General features: G+C 45.0%; 2 protein-coding genes across 21 annotated transcripts in view; one reads left to right on the top strand and one right to left on the bottom strand.

Annotated features, from left to right (window-relative positions):
- Positions 1–58: 58 nt before the first annotated feature.
- Rab24 (RAB24, member RAS oncogene family) lies at positions 59–2141 on the top strand. Its single transcript, NM_001015023.2, has 8 exons — positions 59–490; positions 570–638; positions 852–930; positions 1036–1103; positions 1186–1285; positions 1478–1528; positions 1657–1719; positions 1810–2141. Exons 1-8 carry the CDS (start codon positions 374–376, stop codon positions 1872–1874), a joined length of 612 nt encoding a protein of 203 aa, NP_001015023.2. The 5' UTR covers positions 59–373; the 3' UTR covers positions 1875–2141.
- Positions 2142–3550: 1409 nt separating this feature from the next.
- The window catches only part of Nsd1 (nuclear receptor binding SET domain protein 1), a 114444-nt gene continuing 95985 nt past the window's right edge, over positions 3551–22009 (bottom strand). For 19 of the 20 annotated variants that reach the window (XM_039095620.2, XM_006253624.5, XM_063276340.1 and 16 more), the window contains 7 exons: positions 21724–21836; positions 20816–21085; positions 19413–19529; positions 17885–18026; positions 14214–14320; positions 11256–11460; positions 3551–9628 (listed from right to left, as the gene is read on the bottom strand). In XM_039095620.2, the coding sequence (XP_038951548.1) occupies positions 8016–9628; positions 11256–11460; positions 14214–14320; positions 17885–18026; positions 19413–19529; positions 20816–21085; positions 21724–21836 (2567 nt within the window). In that variant the 3' untranslated portion in view covers positions 3551–8015. Of the gene's footprint in view, positions 9629–9762; positions 9801–11255; positions 11461–14213; positions 14321–17884; positions 18027–19412; positions 19530–20815; positions 21086–21723; positions 21837–22009 lie in introns of all 20 variants that reach the window. The other variant, XM_006253627.5, reaches the window with a different exon arrangement.

The following is a 22009-nucleotide window of genomic DNA, read 5'->3' on the forward strand; positions in this document are numbered from 1 at the left end:
ACGCTTCCGGCGCCAGCCGCACAGGATCGGCCACTTCCGGCGCTCGTGTCACGTGACCGGGCGTCCCGCCTCTTGTGGTCCAGTCCCAGAGGTGCTGTTTGGAGTTAGCTATAGGGAACCCGGTTTCAGTCGGTAACCCCGGCGCGGCGGAGCTTCTGTCGCAGCGACGGTCGCGCGGGTGAGCAGCGCAGGGCCCTGCGGCGCGGTGGAGGGCGCTGTCCGCGTCCCCGCGCCGCGGCTCTGTAAGGGACGGAGCGCCCCGGGCCGAGGCACCAGAAGCCTGCGAAGTGCGAGGCCTTTGGGATTGGGGTCTGAGGCTTGGGCTCTGCCTGGGCCGCGGAGACCCTGAAGTGGGTGAGGCGGCCCCGGGAGCATGAGCGGGCAGCGCGTGGACGTCAAGGTGGTTATGCTGGGCAAGGAATACGTGGGCAAGACGAGCCTGGTGGAACGATACGTGCACGACCGCTTCTTGGTGGGGCCCTATCAGAACGTGAGTGCACCCCTGCGGAGCAGGCTTGGGAGGAAGGGGGCCGACCGGCATTCGACTCTTATCTCTTCCCTGGTTGTAGACCATCGGGGCTGCTTTTGTGGCCAAGGTGATGTGTGTTGGAGATCGGACGGTGACTCTGGGTATTTGGGTAAGTCCCTTGAGAACAGAGTCTTGAGCAAACCTATCCCCGAAATTTAATGTCTTGCCTCTTAAACCGGTCAGCCGGAGTCTCATACAGGTCGTTCTTTTCTTCCGCACACCCATTTACTCATCTTAAGAAAAAAGGAGGGGAGGTGTCTGGAAGATGTGGGCCTAGTTTGTAGTCTTGTGAAGGAGCTCATCGACTCCTTTCACCCCTCAGGACACAGCAGGTTCCGAGCGCTACGAAGCCATGAGCAGAATCTATTACCGGGGTGCTAAAGCTGCAATTGTCTGTTATGGTAAGGGGTTGGACTCTGGCCTGTTCAAGTAAGAGTTGGGTTACAGGCCAGCATCAACGGGAAGCCACTGTTCCTTATTGTGTCTCCTGTCTTACCCCTACCAAGACCTCACCGACAGCAGCAGCTTTGAGAGAGCCAAGTTCTGGGTTAAGGAGCTCCGCAGTTTAGAAGAGGTAGGTGACAAGATCCTACAAGATTAGGGACAGAGACTGTATTGGTCTGTGGAGATAATTTCAGCCTTGTCTTCTGCTACAGGGCTGTCAAATCTACCTGTGTGGCACTAAGAGTGATCTGCTGGAGGAAGACAGGCGGCGCCGTCGTGTAGACTTCCATGACGTTCAGGACTACGCTGATAGTACCTGTTTTTAAGTCTCTGAGGATGGGAGCTTGAGGGGGGGGGGATATCTGCTTGAGTGGATTTCAAGGACGGGAATGACAGCCTTGGTTTCTTTCTAGCCTTCTTGAACTTATGGAGTTCAAGAGACTGAACTGTTAGCTACATTTAGGTGTGCTCCCCAGGTGAGGACTTAGTCACTTCTCTTTACAGATATCAAAGCCCAGCTCTTTGAAACATCCAGCAAGACAGGCCAGAGTGTGGGTGAGTGTTGTCTTGGGTCCTGTCAGCAGGCACAGACAGGACAGTAGAGCAGAAAGGATCAGAGGGCTGGACCACTGGGGTACCCAGGGCTGCTGGCCTCAGGCCCTCACTGATTCTTTGCTTGCCAGACGAGCTCTTCCAGAAAGTGGCAGAGGATTACGTCAGTGTGGCTGCTTTCCAGGTGATGACAGGTGTGTACTTCCTCATGGTCCCCAGCCCTCTTGGTGACCTACTTGATCCCCCAGCTAATAGTGCTGAGCTGCCACCTCTCTCTCTGACAGAGGACAAAGGCGTGGATCTGAGCCAGAAGGCAAACCCTTACTTCTACAGCTGTTGTCACCACTGAGTCACAACTCATCTGCCCAGTCGAATTAGATGAACTCCCAGAGGGGCTGGACCCAACTCTTGTCTGGGCTGGAGTGGTCAAGCGTCTGAGCTACTCCAGGTGCCCATTGCAGCAGAGGTGGCACCTGCCTGTGCTGGCCCGAGGAACGGAGGCAGTGTTGGGCTGACTGTGGGCATGAGGAGGGATAAGGGCTGATTTGAATCCCAGGCTTCTGTCCTGGCCAGACTATTTAAGTAGCTTCTGAACTGTAAATAAAATTGATGCATTTCCTTGCTGTGTGCACTGGGTGTCAGAACACCTAGTCGTTCCTGGGGCCGTGTGGGCCTCACTTATGTGAAGACTTCCCATCTGGACTATCACTGAAACCACCGAGAAACAATGGGCTTTTTCTTATGATCCCACCGACCCCTTTTTTGTAAATGCTTGTATGTCTGTGAATGTAGAGCAAATCGCAGAGGTTCTAACATTAGGCAAGAAAAAGACCCCTGAGTCTTGCAGCTACTTTCTCTTTTTTTGTGGGGGTGAAGATAGGCTGAGGCTGGGATGGAGAAGTTGCAAAGCTCAGAAGACCAAGGAAAGCACCTCAGTTGTGCCCAGAGATGAAAGGCTCAGGTACAGCACCCTCAAGACAAGTTGGTTTGGCCAGCTCTACCTGTTGTGTCATGTCTAGACCTGTGCTCAGGGTTGTGACTTGGTCCTAAGCTTCCCAGGGAAAGCCTGTAATGTTTCAAACTAAAGAGAACCTCATATTTCTGTAACCCAGAAAGGTCTTATGCATCCAGTTTAGTTGCTAACTTAGAAAAAGGGCTCAAAGATGGTGCACCTTTACTCACAGTACTCAGGAAGGAGAGGCAGATCTCTGAATTCAAGGCCAGCCTGGTCTAAAGAGTTCCAGGACAGCCCAGGCTACCCAGTGAGAAGCATTGTAAAAAATAAAAGAAAGGCCTTGATGGAACGGTGGCCTACACCTTTAATTCTAGCACCGTGGAGGCAGAGGCAGGGGCGGAGGGGGAGGCAGGGCAGGTAGGCTCCTGAGTTCCAGGCCACCACAGCTACATAGTAATGCCCACTATCCAGAAAACTAATACACACAAAACAAGGCAGCAGCTAACTTGTTTAAAATCAGAAACACTGAAAACCTAGGTGTTTATGTAAAGGGACTAGTACTTCCTGTTTAAGCAAAAGGAAGTGTATTACAGCCCTTTCCAGTTATTGGTGTGAGGGTGTGGGCTCAACTAGGCGTATGTTCCACCTCCGCCTCTGCTTTTCCTTTTAAGCCTGAACTTGCCTTTGAGGATTTCAGAATCACCAGCCTGGTCCCATTGCTGCCATCCAAGCCACTGGGAAGCTGAGACAGGAAACTAGTTTGAGGTTAGTCTGAACTGCAGTGAAACTTTGTTTCGAACACAAAACTCAAAGGGCTGGTTTCATTTCTCTAATTCCTCAAAATACCCTGAGTGGTAGAGGATTCTTGTGAAGCCACGGAAACAAACACCAGCAGCTCTGTAGAAAGGATGAATGTTAGGGCAGCCAGTGCACCTGGGAGGAAATCCACAGCACTCTTGGGAGGGCTTGGAGTGCTCAGGTTGGCTCCTGCTCTTACCCCAAACCAGTCAACCCTCTGTCTTGTTAAGCTACATTTCCCCAGAGACAATAAAAACACAGGGCAAGGGCCATAAGAGTAAAGTTAAACTTTACTTTACAGTAATTTTTTTCTATATACAAAGAATTACAGTACATGTTTATGGGGACTCCTAGCACAGGATTCCCCTCTTTTTCACTAGGTTCACTTCCAGCTGACAATTGGTTGGGGGGTGAGAGAACACAGTGATGGACCTTCGTTGAACCCCTTTCCCCGCTTAAAAAATATAGCTTTCTAGTCCGTTTTCTTTGCCAAGACCTAGAAAGCTGCTTTTCCACGAGCTCCTAGATGCTGTACTCACCCAACATCCACACTCACCTACATACATACAAGACGGCAGCACCACAACCTGGAGACCGCCTGCTCTGCCCACCCTAGAAACAACACCAACACCTCAGTTTCTGCTCTGCTCCCTGTCTGCCTCTGTCAAGCTGCACTAAGCTCCCAGAAAAAACTGGGGTCTCTCATAGACTGATGTTCTAACGTCACAGGAAGGCTGCTATATGGGAAGAACCACAAGAGTTTAATGTGTTTTGCTTCTACTGATCAGGAAACATCTCTTTTGAGGTTGTAGTTGTCTAGTTAAAATAAGCTCTTCCAATGTCCTTAAACACTGCCCTTATTCTTCACAAGCAATTGAGACGCTGCCGCAAGAGGGGAAGAGGTAGAGAAGCAGAAGGTAATGGCTACTCCACATCTATAGTTCTTTTCTGACCTTTCCTGGGCAGGATGGACAAAGGCTATGGTCAAGGTGATACTAGCCCTAAGCAACTCAGTGGCCATCATCTTGACACAGGATCTCTTCCTCCTCTGGATTGTACTGAAACACTCTAGGGTAGGGCTGGCAGGCATGACTGACACTGCCTGCTTCCCTCCTCTCAGAGCTGAAAGGAACCTATATGCATTCTCTTCCCAAGCAGGAGCCTGGGTTTCTCAAGTCACAACTCCCTCAACCCTTGGCAGTGCTTACTTATACCATGAGATTAGCACCATCATTACATTGTTTTGTGTACAAAGCAATTATTTTTATTTCAATTTACACTATAGCAACTTCTGTACTGACCTAGGAAGCTCAACTGAGAGTGAACTGGTCACAGCCAATCAAAGCTCCTACAGTAGCTACCTAGGTCTAAATGACTTGGGATAATTAACATGAATAGTTCAATTTTAACAGCAGTAAATTCCTGCTGCCACTCCTGTCCTGTGGTCTAGAAGGTGAGAACATTGGGCCTCTTCTCATCCAATGGCAAACCCCAAAAGGAGGACAATATCTCAACTCAGAGAGGTGGGTGTGTGCATCAAAGTGAAGGCTCCCCTGATTGCCCTGGATGGACAACCTAGGCATTCTTCCTGTTAGTTCTGGAACAATACTGGGAAACACCTTTTAATTCCAGCGTCAGTGAACTCGAAGTGCAGAGCCACAAAGGCTCAGTGCTGTACTTCAAGCCCAGACTGTAGTGTGGGGTAGAGCATAAGTACCAAAGAGGCAGAATTGGTTTAAAAAAAACAAACAAACAAGGCCTGACGCAGTGACAGTAATTTTAGGGACGCAGATATCTAAAATACTTTGGGGTGGTAAATAATGGCTACCACCTATTGAAGTGGTCGGCTCTGGCAGGGAGGAAAATTGAGATGTGAATGCAAATTGGAACGATTCCCTTATATTGTCTGCCCTACAACTACACAAGAGATGGATTAGTTACTACCTATGAACATCTCTGCCTTTGGCTTGTCCCTGGACACTACTTCCTGGGAGCTGTCTCACTGGCAGACTCTCTGGCCACCCAAAATGTAAGCTAAATGCTAATGCCAAAATACCACCCATTTCTCTGCTGCCAATTCGCACCCTTGAAGGAAGGGCTATTACAGGAGCCAAAGCAGTCCAGGGGAACTGCAGGGTTCTCCATCCCAGCACGCGTGGTACTGAGGCCCAGAAACCAATGCCCAGTTCTAGCACTGTGCTCTGATGCTCTGAATGAGGTCCACTGTTGTTCACCTACACCCCCACTCCCTCTACTCCACACCCAGCACTCAGCTCAGAAGACGTTCTCCCAGCAGGTCTGGAAGGGAAGGCTCCAACAAATGGTGGTGAATGGAAATCTCAAAACAAAAGACAAGTGGCCAACTGTGCCCCCACCTCGCTCCCTCATGTCCTGGGAGTCACTTCTAGACAGCAGTCAAGCCAATCAGTTACTCAACCTAGTGTAGAGAAGCCATGTGAAGGTTAAACTTCTCCACTTAAAATTTTTACATAGCCTGCACCCCCCACCCCCCATTTCACAGTTTATTTCATGAAACAGAGCTACTGTAATCGAACACACAACATAGTGAAAGGAGACAGTGCAGTGCAGATATCTTTTTCTGATCACAACTACTGATGACAGGAGAGCAAAGGGCACAGGACTGGCACCGAGCAAACCTACTCACACAGCCTAAGAAATGAGGAACGGAAGGAGGGAGGGGCTACTAGCTGCAGTTATATACTTACATTCTCACACATGATAAATATGTAATATAGTGAACTTTAATGTCCTGGGTGAATTTCTTTAAAAATATTTTCTTCATGGTCTAAAATTTTTAAAAAAGAAAATAAGATGTTTTTTCTCTTCCTTTTCACAAAGAGCTTTTTCACTCTGACAATGTAGGAAGAGAGGATGAAGGGGAGAGAACTAGGCAGGGGTATTCAGAGAGGAGATTCTGAGGTTTCAGGGAAGTGCAGGGATCAGGCCCCCAAACTCGGGACAGCCCTGCCCCAGCCTCATCCCTCTGCCTGAGTTCAAGTGTCTCAATTCCAGAGACAGACTTTGGGAAATAAAAGCAGATCCTACTTGCAATTTTTATATAAAGCGCAAATGCCTCTATAACCACTGTTCTTTCCTCGAGAAGAGATGGGAGCTAACCTCAACAGGAACTTAGGGAGGAGGAAACTGGGGGAAATACAGACTCCTGTTGAAGGTATGAAAGTTGTGACTGAGTCAGAAAGGCCAGGAGATGCTAAGTTGGCAAAGCTGACAGGTAAACACATGATCTGAGAACAAAGGGCAGGTGGGTGTGGTACAACTAGCCAAACAGCACTTCCTGCTGGAAGTTTGTGAGCTGGGGAAATGGCAGGGCAAGGTAGCACCAACAGATTCCCAGCCCTTGGGCCCCAGCTCAGGGCAGCAGTAACAGATAATCAGCAGTTACGAGGAGTCATCGCTTAGATTGGACATTGCTCCAAACACCACGTCTCTCCAGTCTTGGGGAAGGGTTTTGGCCTGCCACTGAGCTAAGTTACCAGGCATGTGCTCTCTGTAAGCCAGAGTGCAGCCATTTGCAGGGAAGTAGGGGGTGGGAGGGATTCTCTCCCTTCAGGTAGGAGGGCACAAGACCAGGAAAGAACTTCCTTGGAATCTGACACTCTTCTTAAAGGTGGTGTGTCTTGCTCGGAGCTTGCCAGAAATTCCCTATGTCCACGGCTGAGACTGAAATCTGAAAGCACCTGAGTGTTTGAGGAAATGAGGATGGGGGTGGGGGTGGGAGCTTCTTGTAAAAGGATTATTGGTAGAAAAGAAAGGTAAGCTTGCCAATTGCCCTTGTCCACTTCTGGGACACTACATTCTCAGAGAACATCTCCCTCTAACCAGATGCTTCTCCAAGGATAAATCTTCAGACTACAACATAAGAAGACGGCAGCAGCTGCCCCAGCCAACAGCTCACCGCGGCCTTGATGTAGCACCCTTCCATTTACAGAAGAGATTTGCAGGCACACACACATGCACATACATGCATGCATGTTCCAACCAGGAGATATATGTTCTATATAACCACACTCTGGGCCACAAAAAACCAAATAACCAAAAAAACAAAACCCAACCCAAAAAAACAAAAATACAAAAAAACCACTTGAAAACGGAACTGGAAACCCACGGCCTACAAGTACTTTGTGTTGATTCCTGGTCAAAGGTCCTTGAAATCTACCTGGGGACCCAAGCAGGTAAGTTAGGCTCATTGGGATCAGGCCTTATGTAATTCTGTCACGTAAAAATGACTAGCCCTCTGTCCTTGTACATATCAGTACTCAAAAACCTGCCAGTGATGTGACTGAACACCAGGTTTTCCTAAAGGTTTTGCAGGGTTCTCAATGGGACATGGTCGGGCTAGAGATAAAGCCTTGAGAGCCCCTACACTTTCCAACTTGAACGGTGGAATTGAATTCCATGCTTGATTCCAGAGTGGACTTTTTATTTTAAGTTGACCATATGTAAAAGTTAGGGTAAAAGAGACTCAAGTCTGTCTGTCTCCTTGACTGGGGCCGAATAACTTTCTGTCCACGGTTCACATAACCACAAGTCCCCATGGGCTAATGTCACAAGAGTTCTGAGTGTTGAGATATAAGGAGAGAAGAACAGTGGAAATGTTGGGAATATGTGTGTTTTTCAAGAAGGAAAAAGAAACGAAGATTTCCCTCCCCAAATGGTACCCTGGGGACAGCTTGTCGGGTGGTGACATTCACTGCATTATTTCTGTTCTGACTCTGCACATTTGCGACTAGAAGGGGCCTGGTTAAGAGCTTGGATGGCATTCTGTTCTGGTTTGGGGTCTTGCCCTCTTCCAAGGGACCAGCAGTTTTGTGCCAAAGTTTGTGTGCCCCCAGATGACCAGCAAGCCTGGGCTAGTGTTTGTCCAGCCACTATTGGCCAAAGCCCTGCCCCCGGTGAGGCTTTTCCCAGGCCCCAGGGACTCTGTTCTGTGGTTGTCAACTTCTTTTCTTCATTGGGGAGGGAAGCTGAGATCTTCCCAAGAGACCTGAAGGACTGCCCACTCTTGGCAGTGAGGCCTCTAGATAGCTGCTTCACCTGTTTGAGCAGGCCTGGTGCTGGGCTGGGAGGGCCGGGGGTCTGCTCAGACCCCACAGGAGCTCTTCCTGAGGCCTGAATTGCTGATTCATATAAAAAGGCCTTGGCAGAAGGCGGAGAAAGGAATCTGGCATGGGTGAGCGACTTAACAGCTTGCCAAGGGTGTTCTGAAGGAGCTGCAGACTTCCCAGGCGGCTGGAGGGGATCTGACACGCCGCCTTTCTCCACAGCTCGGGGCACATGCCCCAGACCTCTGCTAGTCGGCCTTGAGCTTGACTCTAGCACTGGTGTCTTCTCATCAGCCTGCGCTGTGACTTCCTGAGGAGAAGCAGCCCGCTCCTTCTGGCGAGGCGTTAGGTCTATGAGATCCATCACCACAGCAGCTCTGTGCTTCGCCTGGGTGTTCTGGTCCACAGGCCTCAGTGCTTTCTCTTTAGCTACTAGAGACTGGACCACAGCGGACAGCACTTTCTCAGGAGGTGGAAGTCTCTGGGTCAAGGAGGCGTGGGACTTGTCTGGGGGCCTGTCAGAAATCTGGGGTTTAGGGCTGTTGGTGTTTAGCAGCCTGTCTGGTGATGAAAGTCTCAGGCCAGTGGGGGCTGGAGGTTTCTCCACTGCTTGGGACTTTGGGCTGGCAGCACCTATGGATTTATCCAGCCTTGGTTCAGTCATTCTCAGAGGTCTTTCCAATGGCAGGGAGCTGACTGAAGGGGAGGAGCTTGGCCTGGTCACTGGAGAGGCTCTGTCAGGTGGCTGAGGTCTTGGTCCTTCTTTAGCAGGGGGCCTGTCCTGTGGTCTCTGGCTGGATACCAAGGACTGGGATTTGGTCCCTGACCCAGCAAGGTCTCTGATCCTATCTAAAAGGTGGGAACTAGAGTCAGTTCTCTCAGGAGGCCTCTCAGGGAGCAGTGGCCTCTGACAAGTCCCTGTTACGGCTTTTTTGGAGAGTGACAGCATCTGGGTGGCATCAGTAGGTGGTTGATCAGATTTCTTGGGCCCCTGAGTACCCATCTCTGATGACTGCTCTGTCTGCTGAGTGCCAGGGCTTGGAGAGAGCGTCGCTGTGGGAGGCACATACTCACGGATCTCCCCTGGTTCCAGAGGGTTGGGCCCACAGGGATCATGCTCAGTACAAGACAGGCGCCCATCGAGCTTGGAAATGAAAAGCATCCCTTCTCGATGCTGCTTGCAAAAGGAGCTGGGGCACATCTCACAGAAGGAGGCTGCTTCCTTCCCACACACGTCACACTGGTGCCAAGGACACTCCCACTTCCCTGAAAACAAGAGTGAAGAAAAGCTTAGGGGAAATAGATGCATGTGAGACGAGCCATGGTGCTGAGACTGGTGCACAGCGGTGGCCACACAGCCTCCTTCACACTGCCACTTCTCCAGAGTCGGTGCCACTCACCTGCCGTTACTCCTTCCCCAGAATTTCAGCTTCCTCTTCTGCACAAAACAATATATAAAATAACAGCAAAGAATCAAGGTTGAGTAACTAAGTATCGACTAAACACAAGCAAGAGACTTCTAGCAAGAAGGGCTGTACAGTAGAACACCAACCAAATAAACCCCAAGGTTCCTCTTAAGATGAAACAGTTATCAGTACTTCCACATTTGCTTGCAAATCCTGTCTGTCCTAGGAAAGCTTTTCAAATTTAGTCAGTTTTTGAGCTATCTGAGGCTGGGTCTCACTACGTAGCCCAGGGTTGCCTGCAGCTCCAGTTCTAAGTGTGTTAGCATACCCGGCTCTAGACAGCTTGTAAATATTTAACTCAGAGAGGAACACGTCAGCCTTTTAACATTCTTTTTTATTTTGTTTTAAATAGAAATAGAATAAATATATACAGATGCAAAAATAATAAGGGGAAGCCGACTCACCTTTGCTGAATATTAGTCTTGAAACCAGCACAGAACTTTATCTGCATTGTCCGTGTAAAACGAGAGGAGAAACCTAAAACTAACCTAATCTTGCATCTAGAACCCACAAATAACAGCACGTAATGTCCTCATCACCAAATGGACAGGCCAGACTTCACCGACTGAACCCAACAAGAACCATACCACTCACACCTGTGCCAGGAGAGAGCTCTAAGGAAATCCATATTGCTCCTTCCTGGTTCTGCCATTTCAATGTAATGGCCTTGCCCACATTATTCTTGGCTTTCTGTTATATCACGAAACCAGATTATACAAACCGAAAGAAAACCAACTCATAAACATACTCCCCTGTCTTGTACTCTAAAGTTCTCCTCTTTCTGGACATGTTAGAAGCAGGCATTAGGATAATGTATAATACCCTCCCTCTAACACAGCCACGCACATCTGTTGTTGGTCTTTCACAACAGCTGGCATGTCCAAATAGCTAAAATCCTAACATACAAGCCACCGCCCAAAGGACACCAACTTCTCCCAACACAATTTCTGGGAACCTCGTCTACCTGGGCAGCTTTGTCCTATGTGATACTGACACAGCTACTTCATACACAAAAGTCTACACTGAAGTAGGAGACTTTTGCAGGGTTGAGAGAAACTGTGGTTTTATAAAAGACTGTCAACCCATCTTTCATTGACTTGAACAGCTCAAGTCTCTTAAGATGCCTCACACTGTCTCTCAATATGGCTCTTTGAACTATCCTCAAGAAGTCATTTCACTTCACTTGAACTTCCCCATGAACAGACATGCATAAGAACAGAAAACAAATCTTGATGGGTTGCTGGAAAAGTAAAATATAATCTAGGACTTTAGGCCTTTGTTTTCATGTAGTGCCAAAGAGTATGGACCAGCCCTCTCAACTGTGGGGCATGTGCTTATAAATAGCATCCGCTTTCTGAGTAAAGCAAGTGGCAGATTCTGAAAACTCTGACAGAGAAGGAGTGCTTGGAATGGACTTTGGCACCAACCTGCTGGTCGTTTGGTCAGATTGAGACAGTCTGCATGGTAAACTTTCGGGCAGCCTGGCTTCTTGCAGGAGACGAGCTGACCACCATCTCCACAGCTGAAACATTCATCCTCTCTCTCCTTGGTGACTTCACCCTGGCTTCTGCGCTTCCCATGTGGCTTCCTCTTGAATTTCCTGGACTTTTCTTCTGTGACAATGGGTTGATTCTGGAGGTCAGATATTGATCAGTCAACACCCTGAGCTCAGGTATGTAACCTTAACTAGATTAACCATCCTATAAACTTTAGTCTCTCCTCTAGAGTAAGACAAGCCTCAAGATACTGATCTAAAGGAGGAAAGGCAGGACGACACAGTGACCTATCAGATGCCCAATTCATGTCAGCATTTTTTGGGCTGCGGAGATGACTCAGCAGTTATGAACACTTGCTGTTCTGTCCGAGAACCCAGCTGTGATTTGCAGCACCCACACAGCAGCTTGCAACTGTCTGTAACTCTAAGTCCAGGAGATCAGATACCCTCTACTAGTTTCTGTTGTGCCAGACATGCAAGTGTTGCACAGACACGCATGAAATCAAAACACACATATATTCATAGTAGAATAAAAAATTAAAAAAAAATATACATACTATATTAACTTTCTTGAATTGTTCAAACTGTCAAGCTTTGGCCTTTGGGAATGCTTTTCAATTTGACTCCATCCTTGTGACACTGCCCCATCACTGTTTATTTTAGTGTTTCATTGATCAAGAAAAAAAAACTACCTTTGTTTTTGAGACAGGGTCTCTTTTATGTAGCCCTGGCTACCCAAGTATTTGCTATGTTGACCAGGTTGGCCTTGAATTCAAAGAGATCCACCTGCCTCTCACTCACAAAAGTGCTAGGATTAAAGGTATACATGACCATGCCCAACTTCTTCTTCTTTTTTTAAATCCCATCTACTTGTTGTGTGCATATGTCTGTATATGGGCACAGATGTACCACGGTGTGTGTTGCATGTGAAGGTCAGGGGATAACTGTCCTCTACTTTCATCTTTAGGTCTTTGGAGACGAAATGCAGGTCCATTAGGCTTGGGAGCAAGAGCCTTCCTTACTGAGTCATACTGCTGGCTTTTATTATTTTGCTATTTTTGAGACAAGGTCTTATATACAATCCAGACTGGTCTTGAAATTACAATTCATCCTGCCTCAACCTCTCCAGTGCTAGGATTACACGACTATAGTACCACATCCATTTATTTAACACTTTTGTATTATATTCTTTAAATTTGAATGAAACAACAGAAAAACATTTCTTTCATTAATACAAAGACTAGTTAGTATTCAAGGCCATCCACTGTGTAATCTTTGGTGTTTACATAACTAAAGATTTCTGTGTGTACACGTATAGGTTATTAGTTTATTCAACAAACTCTCACTAAACATATAATTAGGGAAATAGAAGCTTATTTCACACTTTTTGTTTTCAACAAGACATCTTTAGGTCAAATTAGATCACTGTCTACAACTTCCCATAAGGCCTTTGTCTAACCAGCAAAAAGGTTCATTAAAAACCCCTACTACTCTGATGGAACACAATAGATTTTCCTCAAAACAATGAGATCCTTATCTGTTCGTATCCATTTTTCACTATTTAGTATTTAACTTTATAGACACAGTGGGAACACCCAATAGAGTCACTCTGTAGACTTCTGTGCACCAACATTAAGTTTCAGAACCACTATTATTAAGAGTGCCAGACCATGGAATGTACACTTAAACCATCACTAAAAATTGATGGTTAAGCTGAGCATGGTAGTTCACTCTTTTAATTCCAGAACCAAGGAAGCAAGGCAGACAGATCTCTCTAAGAAAGGGGCCAGCTAGTGTGGTCTACAGGACATCCTGGCTACACAGTGGGCACTGTGTCTCAAAAGAAAAGAAGAAAGCAAAGTAGAATAAAATCACTTATTAGTAAGGAAAACTTGAAACAGTATTTAAGAAAAGCAGGATAAGATAAGCCAGGCACGGTGGGACAGTTCTTTAATTTGGGAGGCAGAGGCAGGTGGATATTTGAAAGTTTGAGGACAGGCTAGTGTACAGATTGAATACCAGGACAGCGAGAGCTACACAATGAGACCATGTCTTAAATGAATGAATGAATGAATGAATGAATGAATGAACGAATGAAGAAAAGGAAACCATAGGAGTATGAAAAAGAACTCAGCAGGTAAAGGCCCTTGTCTTCCTGCCCGATGTTCACTTAACTGCATGCAAACACATAAATCTGAGGGGAGTGAGAAACATCAGTCCCCAGGTGCCGGCGGCGGCGGCGGCAGCAGCAGTGGTGGTAATGGCACATGCACCCCCAGCAGCTGGGACTCAGATGCAGGTAGATCTCTGTAGGTTCAAGGTCAGCCTTGTCTACAAAGTGAGTTTTAGAAGAGCCAAGAGTACACAGAGAAACTTTCCAAAACAAAACAAAACAAACCTCCCAAAACTGAACAAACAAACAAAACAAAGAGAACCCAGGCAGGTAAGGGAGTGGATACCTGTAACCCCAGCAGGTAAGGGGGTAGGAACAGGAGGACAGACTCAAGTTTAAGAAAAGAAAAAAGGACAAACTCATACCTGCGGGATCTAACTAGCTTACCAGAAGGTATAAATCAGTGAGCTGAGACCAGGAAGAAGGAACCTACTTCATAGGCTTTTTTTATTTTACAGCCCGACCCTCCCACCCCCACTGGTGGTGGTGGTGATGGGCGCTAGAAGAGTACTACTGAGGCAAACTGCACGAAACACAGCAGCAACACCAACTAGATCATGAGAACTCAGGAAACTGTCAGCCACATTGCTGACAGTCAATTCCTGTATTGCAAAGACATAGCTTCTTACAAAGAAGACTCATCCCTAATACCATACCTACCAATGGTACAGGGAAGACATAGCACTGCTCCTAATATAAAAGTTTAGAGAGTGGTACCTTTGGCCTCACACCCAAGAAGCCACTGCAGTTCGGGGCTCCACATTTACAGACAGTCTTTCCATTCCCAAGACATTCTAGGTTATAATTGAAGGTAAGTTCAGTTCCTGTACAAGAGACCACAAAAATATTTACATATATGGTTACATTATTTCTTAATTATAAGTGACATTAGCTTCTAATAGAATAATAATAATTTTATTTGATTTTTTGCTTTTGTTTGAAACAGGATCTCCATGTAGTCCTGGCTAACCTGAAACTCACTCTGTAGACAAGGCTGACCTTGAATTCAGAGATCTTCCTGCTTCTGCCTCTAGAGTACACTGGGATTAAAGCTATAAACTATCATACCCGGTTGAGAACAGTTTTAAGAGAACAAAATCTTAAGTCTATGTTATTAATTAGCTAACTTAACAAAAATTGAAGCAGCTTAATATTAAAAAAACCCTTACCTTTAAAGTATTACTCTCATTTTTCATGTTTTTTAATTACTTAAATTCTAAATACACTAAAAAATAAATGCGTAACTCGATGGTAATAGGACCCAGCACTCAGCAGAGTCTGAAGAGGAGATACCTCACTGGTTAAGGTACGCACGCGCCATTAAGCCCGAAGCCCTGAATCTAAACCCTAAGACTCTAAGGAAAGCTGAGTGGAGACTAAGGGCTCCTGGAAGCACATGGGCCATCAAACTTACTGTCAGCAACAGAAATCCAAGAAGAGAACAAGGCACAGGCACCGCTGGTGTCTTTGGCTCTCCACTTGCTCACTTCCTGTGGTTGTGTGACCACCCCCTCTATCAGCAGGCTACCCATGCAAATTTGAAAAACACCTGCCAGTTGTGTGTGCTAGGGAATCCACCTTATTTGGAAGCATTCAAGGAAAGAGACATTTCACTGCACAGTAATACCATCAAGAGAGTAAGATTACAGACTGATGATACAGCCAATTACGACATAATGTGACTAGGTGATCTGAATTTGAAGTGACTCCATGAATTCATAGAGGCATGCCTCAAACCAACAGTGCAGCTGAGGAACTCCTAGTCTTTATGTGTCTGAGGCCAAATATGCCATTTTATAGTGGAGAAATATTATAAATTGAGTGAAAGAATACAACACAACGCCCACAGCAGTAAGTTCAATTTAAAGATCTCTGTAGGAGACTGGGGTGCTTTCCCAATACATGAGAAACCCTGGTTTATCCCTAGCAAAGCCTCTCCAAAACTAAGAGACCGACACTCTATTTATTATTTAAAAATGTAAAACATTGTGTGTTCACATCTTCAATCCTAGCACTGCAAGACAAACATCGCAGACCTCTGAGTTCATGGGTAGCTGGTCTAAATAGTAAGATTCAGGGCAGCCATCACTACACAGCGAGATCTTTTCTTAAAACACCAACCAACCACCAGTATAATAGAGGGCTGGAGAGAGTGTGGTTAAGAGTACTTATTGTTGGGGTTGGGGATTTAGCTCAGCGATAGAGCGCTTGCCTAGTGAGCGCAAGGCCCTGGGTTCGGTCCCCAGCTCCGAAAAAGAGAAAAGAGAAAAGAGAAAAGAAAAAAGAAAAAGAAAAAAAAAAGAGTATTTATTGTTCTTTCAGAGCACCTGAGTTCAGTTCCCATCACCAACATTTAGCATATCACATTTAGCAGTTCTAACTCTGGTGTCCCCTTCTGCACTCCATAGGCAACATGCACACTTACAAACACATACACACATGCATAAATTAAAAAAAGCAACAACAACACAACAAATTCCAGGAGCTACTCTGCAATCATGGCCCTAGCAAAATTCATTTTGAAAAGTCATGTACTCTCTGTACATTTAAAAACTACCACATAAATGACCATAGAGTGATAGTTCAAACATTAGGCCCAATTAAATACCAGCTTTCACAAACCTTGTTTCTCAGCTGTCATACAATAAGAACGTGACAGATAGAACACTGTCACACTACAACTCATTCATATCACGTTTTCTCACAAGTGAATGTCTCACACTTGCTCGGTTAAATCAACTGACTCCTACGTTCTTACAGAAAATAACCATGATAGAGTTGAGTAGTGTCAAACCCACCAGTTCTTAGTGGTTTTATAAAATAACCTTGGAGGCTGGTGAAGAGTTCAGTGGTAAGATGCTTGTCTAGTATATACAAAGGCCTCAGGTTCATCTCCAGTCTCACTACTTGAGTTTATGACTCCCTTAAGATATCGAGGTGGAATGCCAGAGATAGCAGGTAAGAGCACTGGCTGCTCTTCCACAGGTCTATGAGTTCAATTCCCAGCAACTACATGGCAGCTTACAACTGTGTATAACTTCAGTTCTAGGGAATCTGACAACAATGCATATGAAATAAAAATAAATAAATTATTTAAGGATAAAACGCAGAATTGGGGAAAAAGCCTACTCAAGGAAAAAAGGTAGGTGATGTGTAACAGAAGATTCGTTGGTTTATACGAAGAGATTATGGCAAATGTAGAAGGCAGGTGAAAGAGACTAGAGAAACTACAATTTTCTAAGGTAGGCCAATTTTGGGGTACTTAATATTAAAGCTAATCTTAGCACCCAGAAAGCAGAAGCTATGAATTCAAGTCCAGCCTGATCTACATATCAAATTCGACTCCGTCTGAGATTAAAATAAAAGCAAGGTTGCCAGGCATCAGGGCTGAATACATTTAATCCCACCACACGGGAGGAAGAAGCAAGCAGATCTCTTTGAGTTTGAGGCCAGCCTGGTCTACAAAGTTAGTCTAGGATAGCCAGGGCTATTAAATACAGTAAAGAGGAGGGAAAAAGATAGAGACCTGGACAATTTTTATCCTTAAAGCCATTATGCTAATTAAATAAAAAGAAACTAGTCACAAAAGGACTAACTACTCTGATTTTATCTGTATGAAGTTCCTTCAAAGCCAGGCGCAGTGGCTCATGCTCTAATTCCAGCAGAAGCAGGTGGAGTTTACAGCTAGTCTGGTTTATAAAATGAGAAAAAAAATCCCAATAGGGCGCTTCCATAGGACTGGGGTTCAATTCCTGGCACCCGCAGAAAGCTCACAACTATCTGTAACTCCAGTTCCCAGAGATCTGACCCCTTCACAGACATGTATGCAGGCGAAACACCAATGCACATAGAATAAAACCATGTCCAAGTACCATGTGCAAAATCTCCATCTCTCTCTGTTTCCTTTTTTTCAAGACAGGATTTCTCTGTATAGCTCTGACAGTCCTGGAACTCACACTGTAGACCAGGCTGACCTTGAACTCACCGAGATCTGCCGGCCTCTGCCTCCTGAGTGGTGAGATTAAAGGTGTGCACCAATACACCAACAGCACCTGGAAAGTTTTTACGTGTCTGTATGTCCTTGGGAACTGGAGACCTTCTTTCCGAGAGAATGAAAGAGGATTTTTTTGATGGTAAAGGAAGAACTTGAAGTCCAGGTCTCAGCTGCAGTATCCTTAAGTGATTCTTTTTTTTTTTTTTTAAAGGTTTATTTATTTATTATATACACTGTAGCTATCTTCAGACACACCAGAAGAGGGCATCAGATCTCATTACAGATGGTTGTAAGCCATCATGTAGTTGCTGGAATTTGAACTCGGGACCTTCGGAAGAACAGTTGGTGCTCTTAACCACTGAGCCATCTCTCCAGCCCCTTAAATGATTCTTACCTGCTTTAATGTCACTCAAAGCAAAAAGACCAACTCGGGTATCTCCATTCACAGACCACTTCTGTGTCTCACAGTTAGGCTGGCAGCAGTGATTCATGAACCGAGCATAGTTTCCTTTAGGACCAGCATCAATAATTCGATCCTACAATTTCCAAGAAAAGCTACTTGTCAGATTTCCTGAGACCTCTGCTATATCAAAAATTAGACTCTCACAAGATAAAGAAGACGCTTTTAAAACCCAATGTTCTCAGTGCAGGGGTTCTATGTATGTCACCCACAGAGCAGTAAGTATCAGCACCAACTCTCTTTGGAAGGCCATGTGTCAGATACATTCAACTCTGCAGGGCTAACACTATGCTGGGCTGCGCTGCGTGGTACAGCAGACCTCTAAGGCAACTGAAGGTTATGAACCACAGCTCGAGAGAAGCAAAGCTTATTCCACTTTCTAAGTGACAAGTTTTCAGATCAGGGACACATTGAAAATCATCTAATCAAGTTTGAATGCTTATACTGATCCCTATCACTATCATCAGAATGCCTGGCACTAAGGACTCATAATCTCAAAAGTACAATTTAGGAAATATCTACAAGGTAACCGCCAGGGGAGTCTAGGACTAACACCTCTCCCAGTGGGGCACAATGTAGTGTCAGCTTCTGCGAATGCTAAGGAAGGACAAGGGCAACGTCCAGGCAGCCGAGGTAACTTAGTAAGGTTCGGACTCAACATCAACTGTAATACTCTAACCTACGGTAGCTGACATGTGACAAGAAAGCATGGAGTAACAAACAAAGTGAGACGACATAACTAACTACAGTACGATGGGCTGAGGAAGTAGCTCAGCTGCACAGTGTCTGACTAGTGTGCACACAATACTAGGTTCAATTTCAATATAGGGAAGGGAGAACTTCAAAATTATTATATACATTTTTTACGGGAATCTAATATTCAAACATAAAGAAAAACATACATAAGAAATGGGGACATTAGAAAATTTCTTCCAAAATATAACTCCAATGATCACTAAAACATTAAGAAAACCAACAACACTGGAATAATGACTTGATTTCTTGAGCTTTTACAATTTACATCACAGTTCTCAAAAATCATCAACCACACAGATATTTAATTCTAATAGTAGCAAACTCAGTTATGCAATAGCAGTGAAAATTATTTTATGGTTGGGGTCACCGTAACATGAGCACTGTATTAATAAAGAAGGTTGAGAACCAGTGCTGTACATGAATCAATAACACATTAGCCCTCCAGTGTGTAAAATAAAGGGTGAAGGGCTGTACCCTCTTGTGGCCCTGTCAGGTACTTTTATGGCATAACAATCCCAGCTTAGCTCAGATCACACAAACAGAGCACTCAAAGCAGCTTTATATTGTCTTTTTGTTATGGGAAAAGAGCAGGTCCAACTTTCTCCAGAATCAAAAATTAAGGAAATTCTCATGTATGCAGACAAACAGTAAACTTATGTCTGGGACACATACACAGTCAAACAAAAAAGGACGTTGCATTACTTACTTTGTCTAGCGTGAGCATATAGAAATTAGTGATATCGTGTTCTTGTGCGTAACGGATCCGAGCTCTGCACTCTTCTTCATCTATTAGCTCACCCACATATTCATTCACAAATTCACCCTAGAATACGAAATTGCTCATAACTTAATGGAAAAAGTATACTGGTGTTTACATGAACACCTCTTATTTTAAAAAGTAATATATATGGGTAGTTCTCCCAAAGCAGATTATGTACATTTTATTATTTTTTTATATATTTTTTAAAAGATTTATTCATTTATTATATATAAGTACACTGTAGTTGTCTTCAGATACACCAGAAGAGGGCATCGGATCCCATTACAGATGGTTGTGAGCCACCATGTGGTTGCTGGGAATTGAACTCAGGACCTCTGGAAGAGCAGTCGGTGCTCTTAACCGCTGAGCTATCTCTCCAGCCCACATTTTATTATTTATGCTGCCTTAATCACTTCAAGTGAATCACCTCGTCACTGCCACCATCAGAAAGCCCCAGGAGATAAACACAAGCTGCACCAGAACTGAGGCTGAGGAATACCAACAAAGACATAAGTCAGTGTTGTCTCCTGTCTGAGGCATGGAAGCCAGCTTCTCCATGGTTTCCTCTTTCTTGGCTCCCCTGCTTACTTCCTGTCCACATTATACACACTCTCCACCATGTGGGTAGGACAACTACACTGGCTTTCACAAATACCTGCAAAACTTTAATCCTAATCTTGGCTGCAAACAAATAACTAAACAAACCAGGCTACAGCCGTTGTGTTTCCTAGAAACCTCAACAAAATCCTTTACAAATTATGAAAAGGTTTACTTTACTAAAGCGTCAAATAAGACTTGTTTTTCATCCGGCATGTATAATATTATTTGTTAAAAGCTTGAGGAACCTGGTAATTCCCCTTGGAAAAGCCCACACCCATATTCCTGGGTGTCTCCCTTCCTTCCTAAACAACTTTCTCAAAATTCGGTGCCTAACTGAGGAGGGAGGTGGCAGACGCCCTCCGCGCTTCACAATGAAGACGCCTGCACTTTTACTGGGAAAGTAGAACGCTCCGTGTTACACTTAATAAACCCAAGCTGGTTTTTCTCCGCTAAAATATTAACACTAAACCATCTCTTTTCCCTCATCTTCACTACTGGCTAAAGAATTTCCACAAAACAGTAAATACTCTCATAGCACCCCCATGACTTGTCCTTTATTATTTATTCTATGTAGTGAGTATGGTCAGTGGAAGGACTTTTGATGACAAGATCATCCATTCTCAACCCTCTACATGGTGGCGCTCACTATAATCCCTTACCATGTCTCCTGCGTTATATTTCTCATATTGTCTCAAGATGAACCAGTTTTATCATGCAGTTAAAGTAAAATCTCATAAGATTTTGTTTACCTTTTTAATATCTGTTTTTGTCCGGAGACCCCAGCCCCTTTGTAATGTGCGGAAAATTTCAACATCTGGATACTGGCGCTTGCTGAAGCACTGATTCTGACAGCGTCCTCCAGCAGGACACACTGTGGGGTGGCACTCGTAGAGCAGCATCCGGTTGATGCACTCTGAGTCTATCCCACAGGGGTTCTCATCAGTAGCTTTACAGTTGCAACGGGGAATTTCTGACAAGTCTGCAGTGAAGATCTGTACTCTGCCAATGGGCCGGTTCACCTGAAGATATGTCAACATAAAACAACTGAGGACCTTTAAGAAACAAATATCACTTCCCTTAAGTTATATGACACACTTTACATGACTTGAAGAAAAAGCAAGACTAAGGTAGTTCATGCAATAATAATGCCACTGTTGATCCATGAATTGTAAATTTCAAGCTAGGTGTGCTGGTATATGCCTTTAATCCCAGCTGTTGGAAAAACTAAGACAATCATAAGTTAAAGGCAAACTCAGACAACTGAGACCCCAATTTCCAAATTTAAAAGAGTGGGAGACTGTAATTTAGTTGCAGAATTCTTGACTACAAACTCTTAACACCAGGGAACAAGTCAATTCCTAAGTTGCTAGGCCAAAAGAATTTTAAGCCAGGGTCTGAGACGAGATGATGCTGTATAAGCTAATGGGGGTGGGTGGGAAATCCACGACTTACAGTGGTATGGACTTGTAGGTAAGGAGCTTACTTCGAGGTCTGAGAACAACAGGACGGACCACCACAAATGTGTTGGCAATGCCAATAAAGTACTTCCTCTGCGCTCTGAATTCTGAGAGCAACTCTGCTTACAGTTTTAGTTTTTTACCACGAGCAGAGAAGCAGCTGAACAGTGCTCATTAAGTCTCCAGGATGCGCCTCTCACCTTTATATGTTTATAAGGAGGTGGCTTCTTGTCGTTCTTCCGGTCTTCCTGCAGCTGTCTTAGTTCTTTTTGAGCTTTTAACTCTTCAAATCTTGCTGCAGCTTCCTGAAGAGCTGAGAAAACAAAGTAAAATCAGTTAAACAAATATAAAATACAGACTACCACTATCAGAGAAAAATAAAACCCATTTGCTTCTAGAAGTGCGCATTCCTCGGTACCACAGGGAATGTGCAAACTACATACACTCCTGATGACTCCTTTCCTCCTCTATGCCCATCTACTCTCT

Source organism: Rattus norvegicus, chromosome 17 (genome assembly GCF_036323735.1).
Source record: "Rattus norvegicus strain BN/NHsdMcwi chromosome 17, GRCr8, whole genome shotgun sequence".
Classification (NCBI taxonomy): domain Eukaryota; kingdom Metazoa; phylum Chordata; class Mammalia; order Rodentia; family Muridae; genus Rattus; species Rattus norvegicus.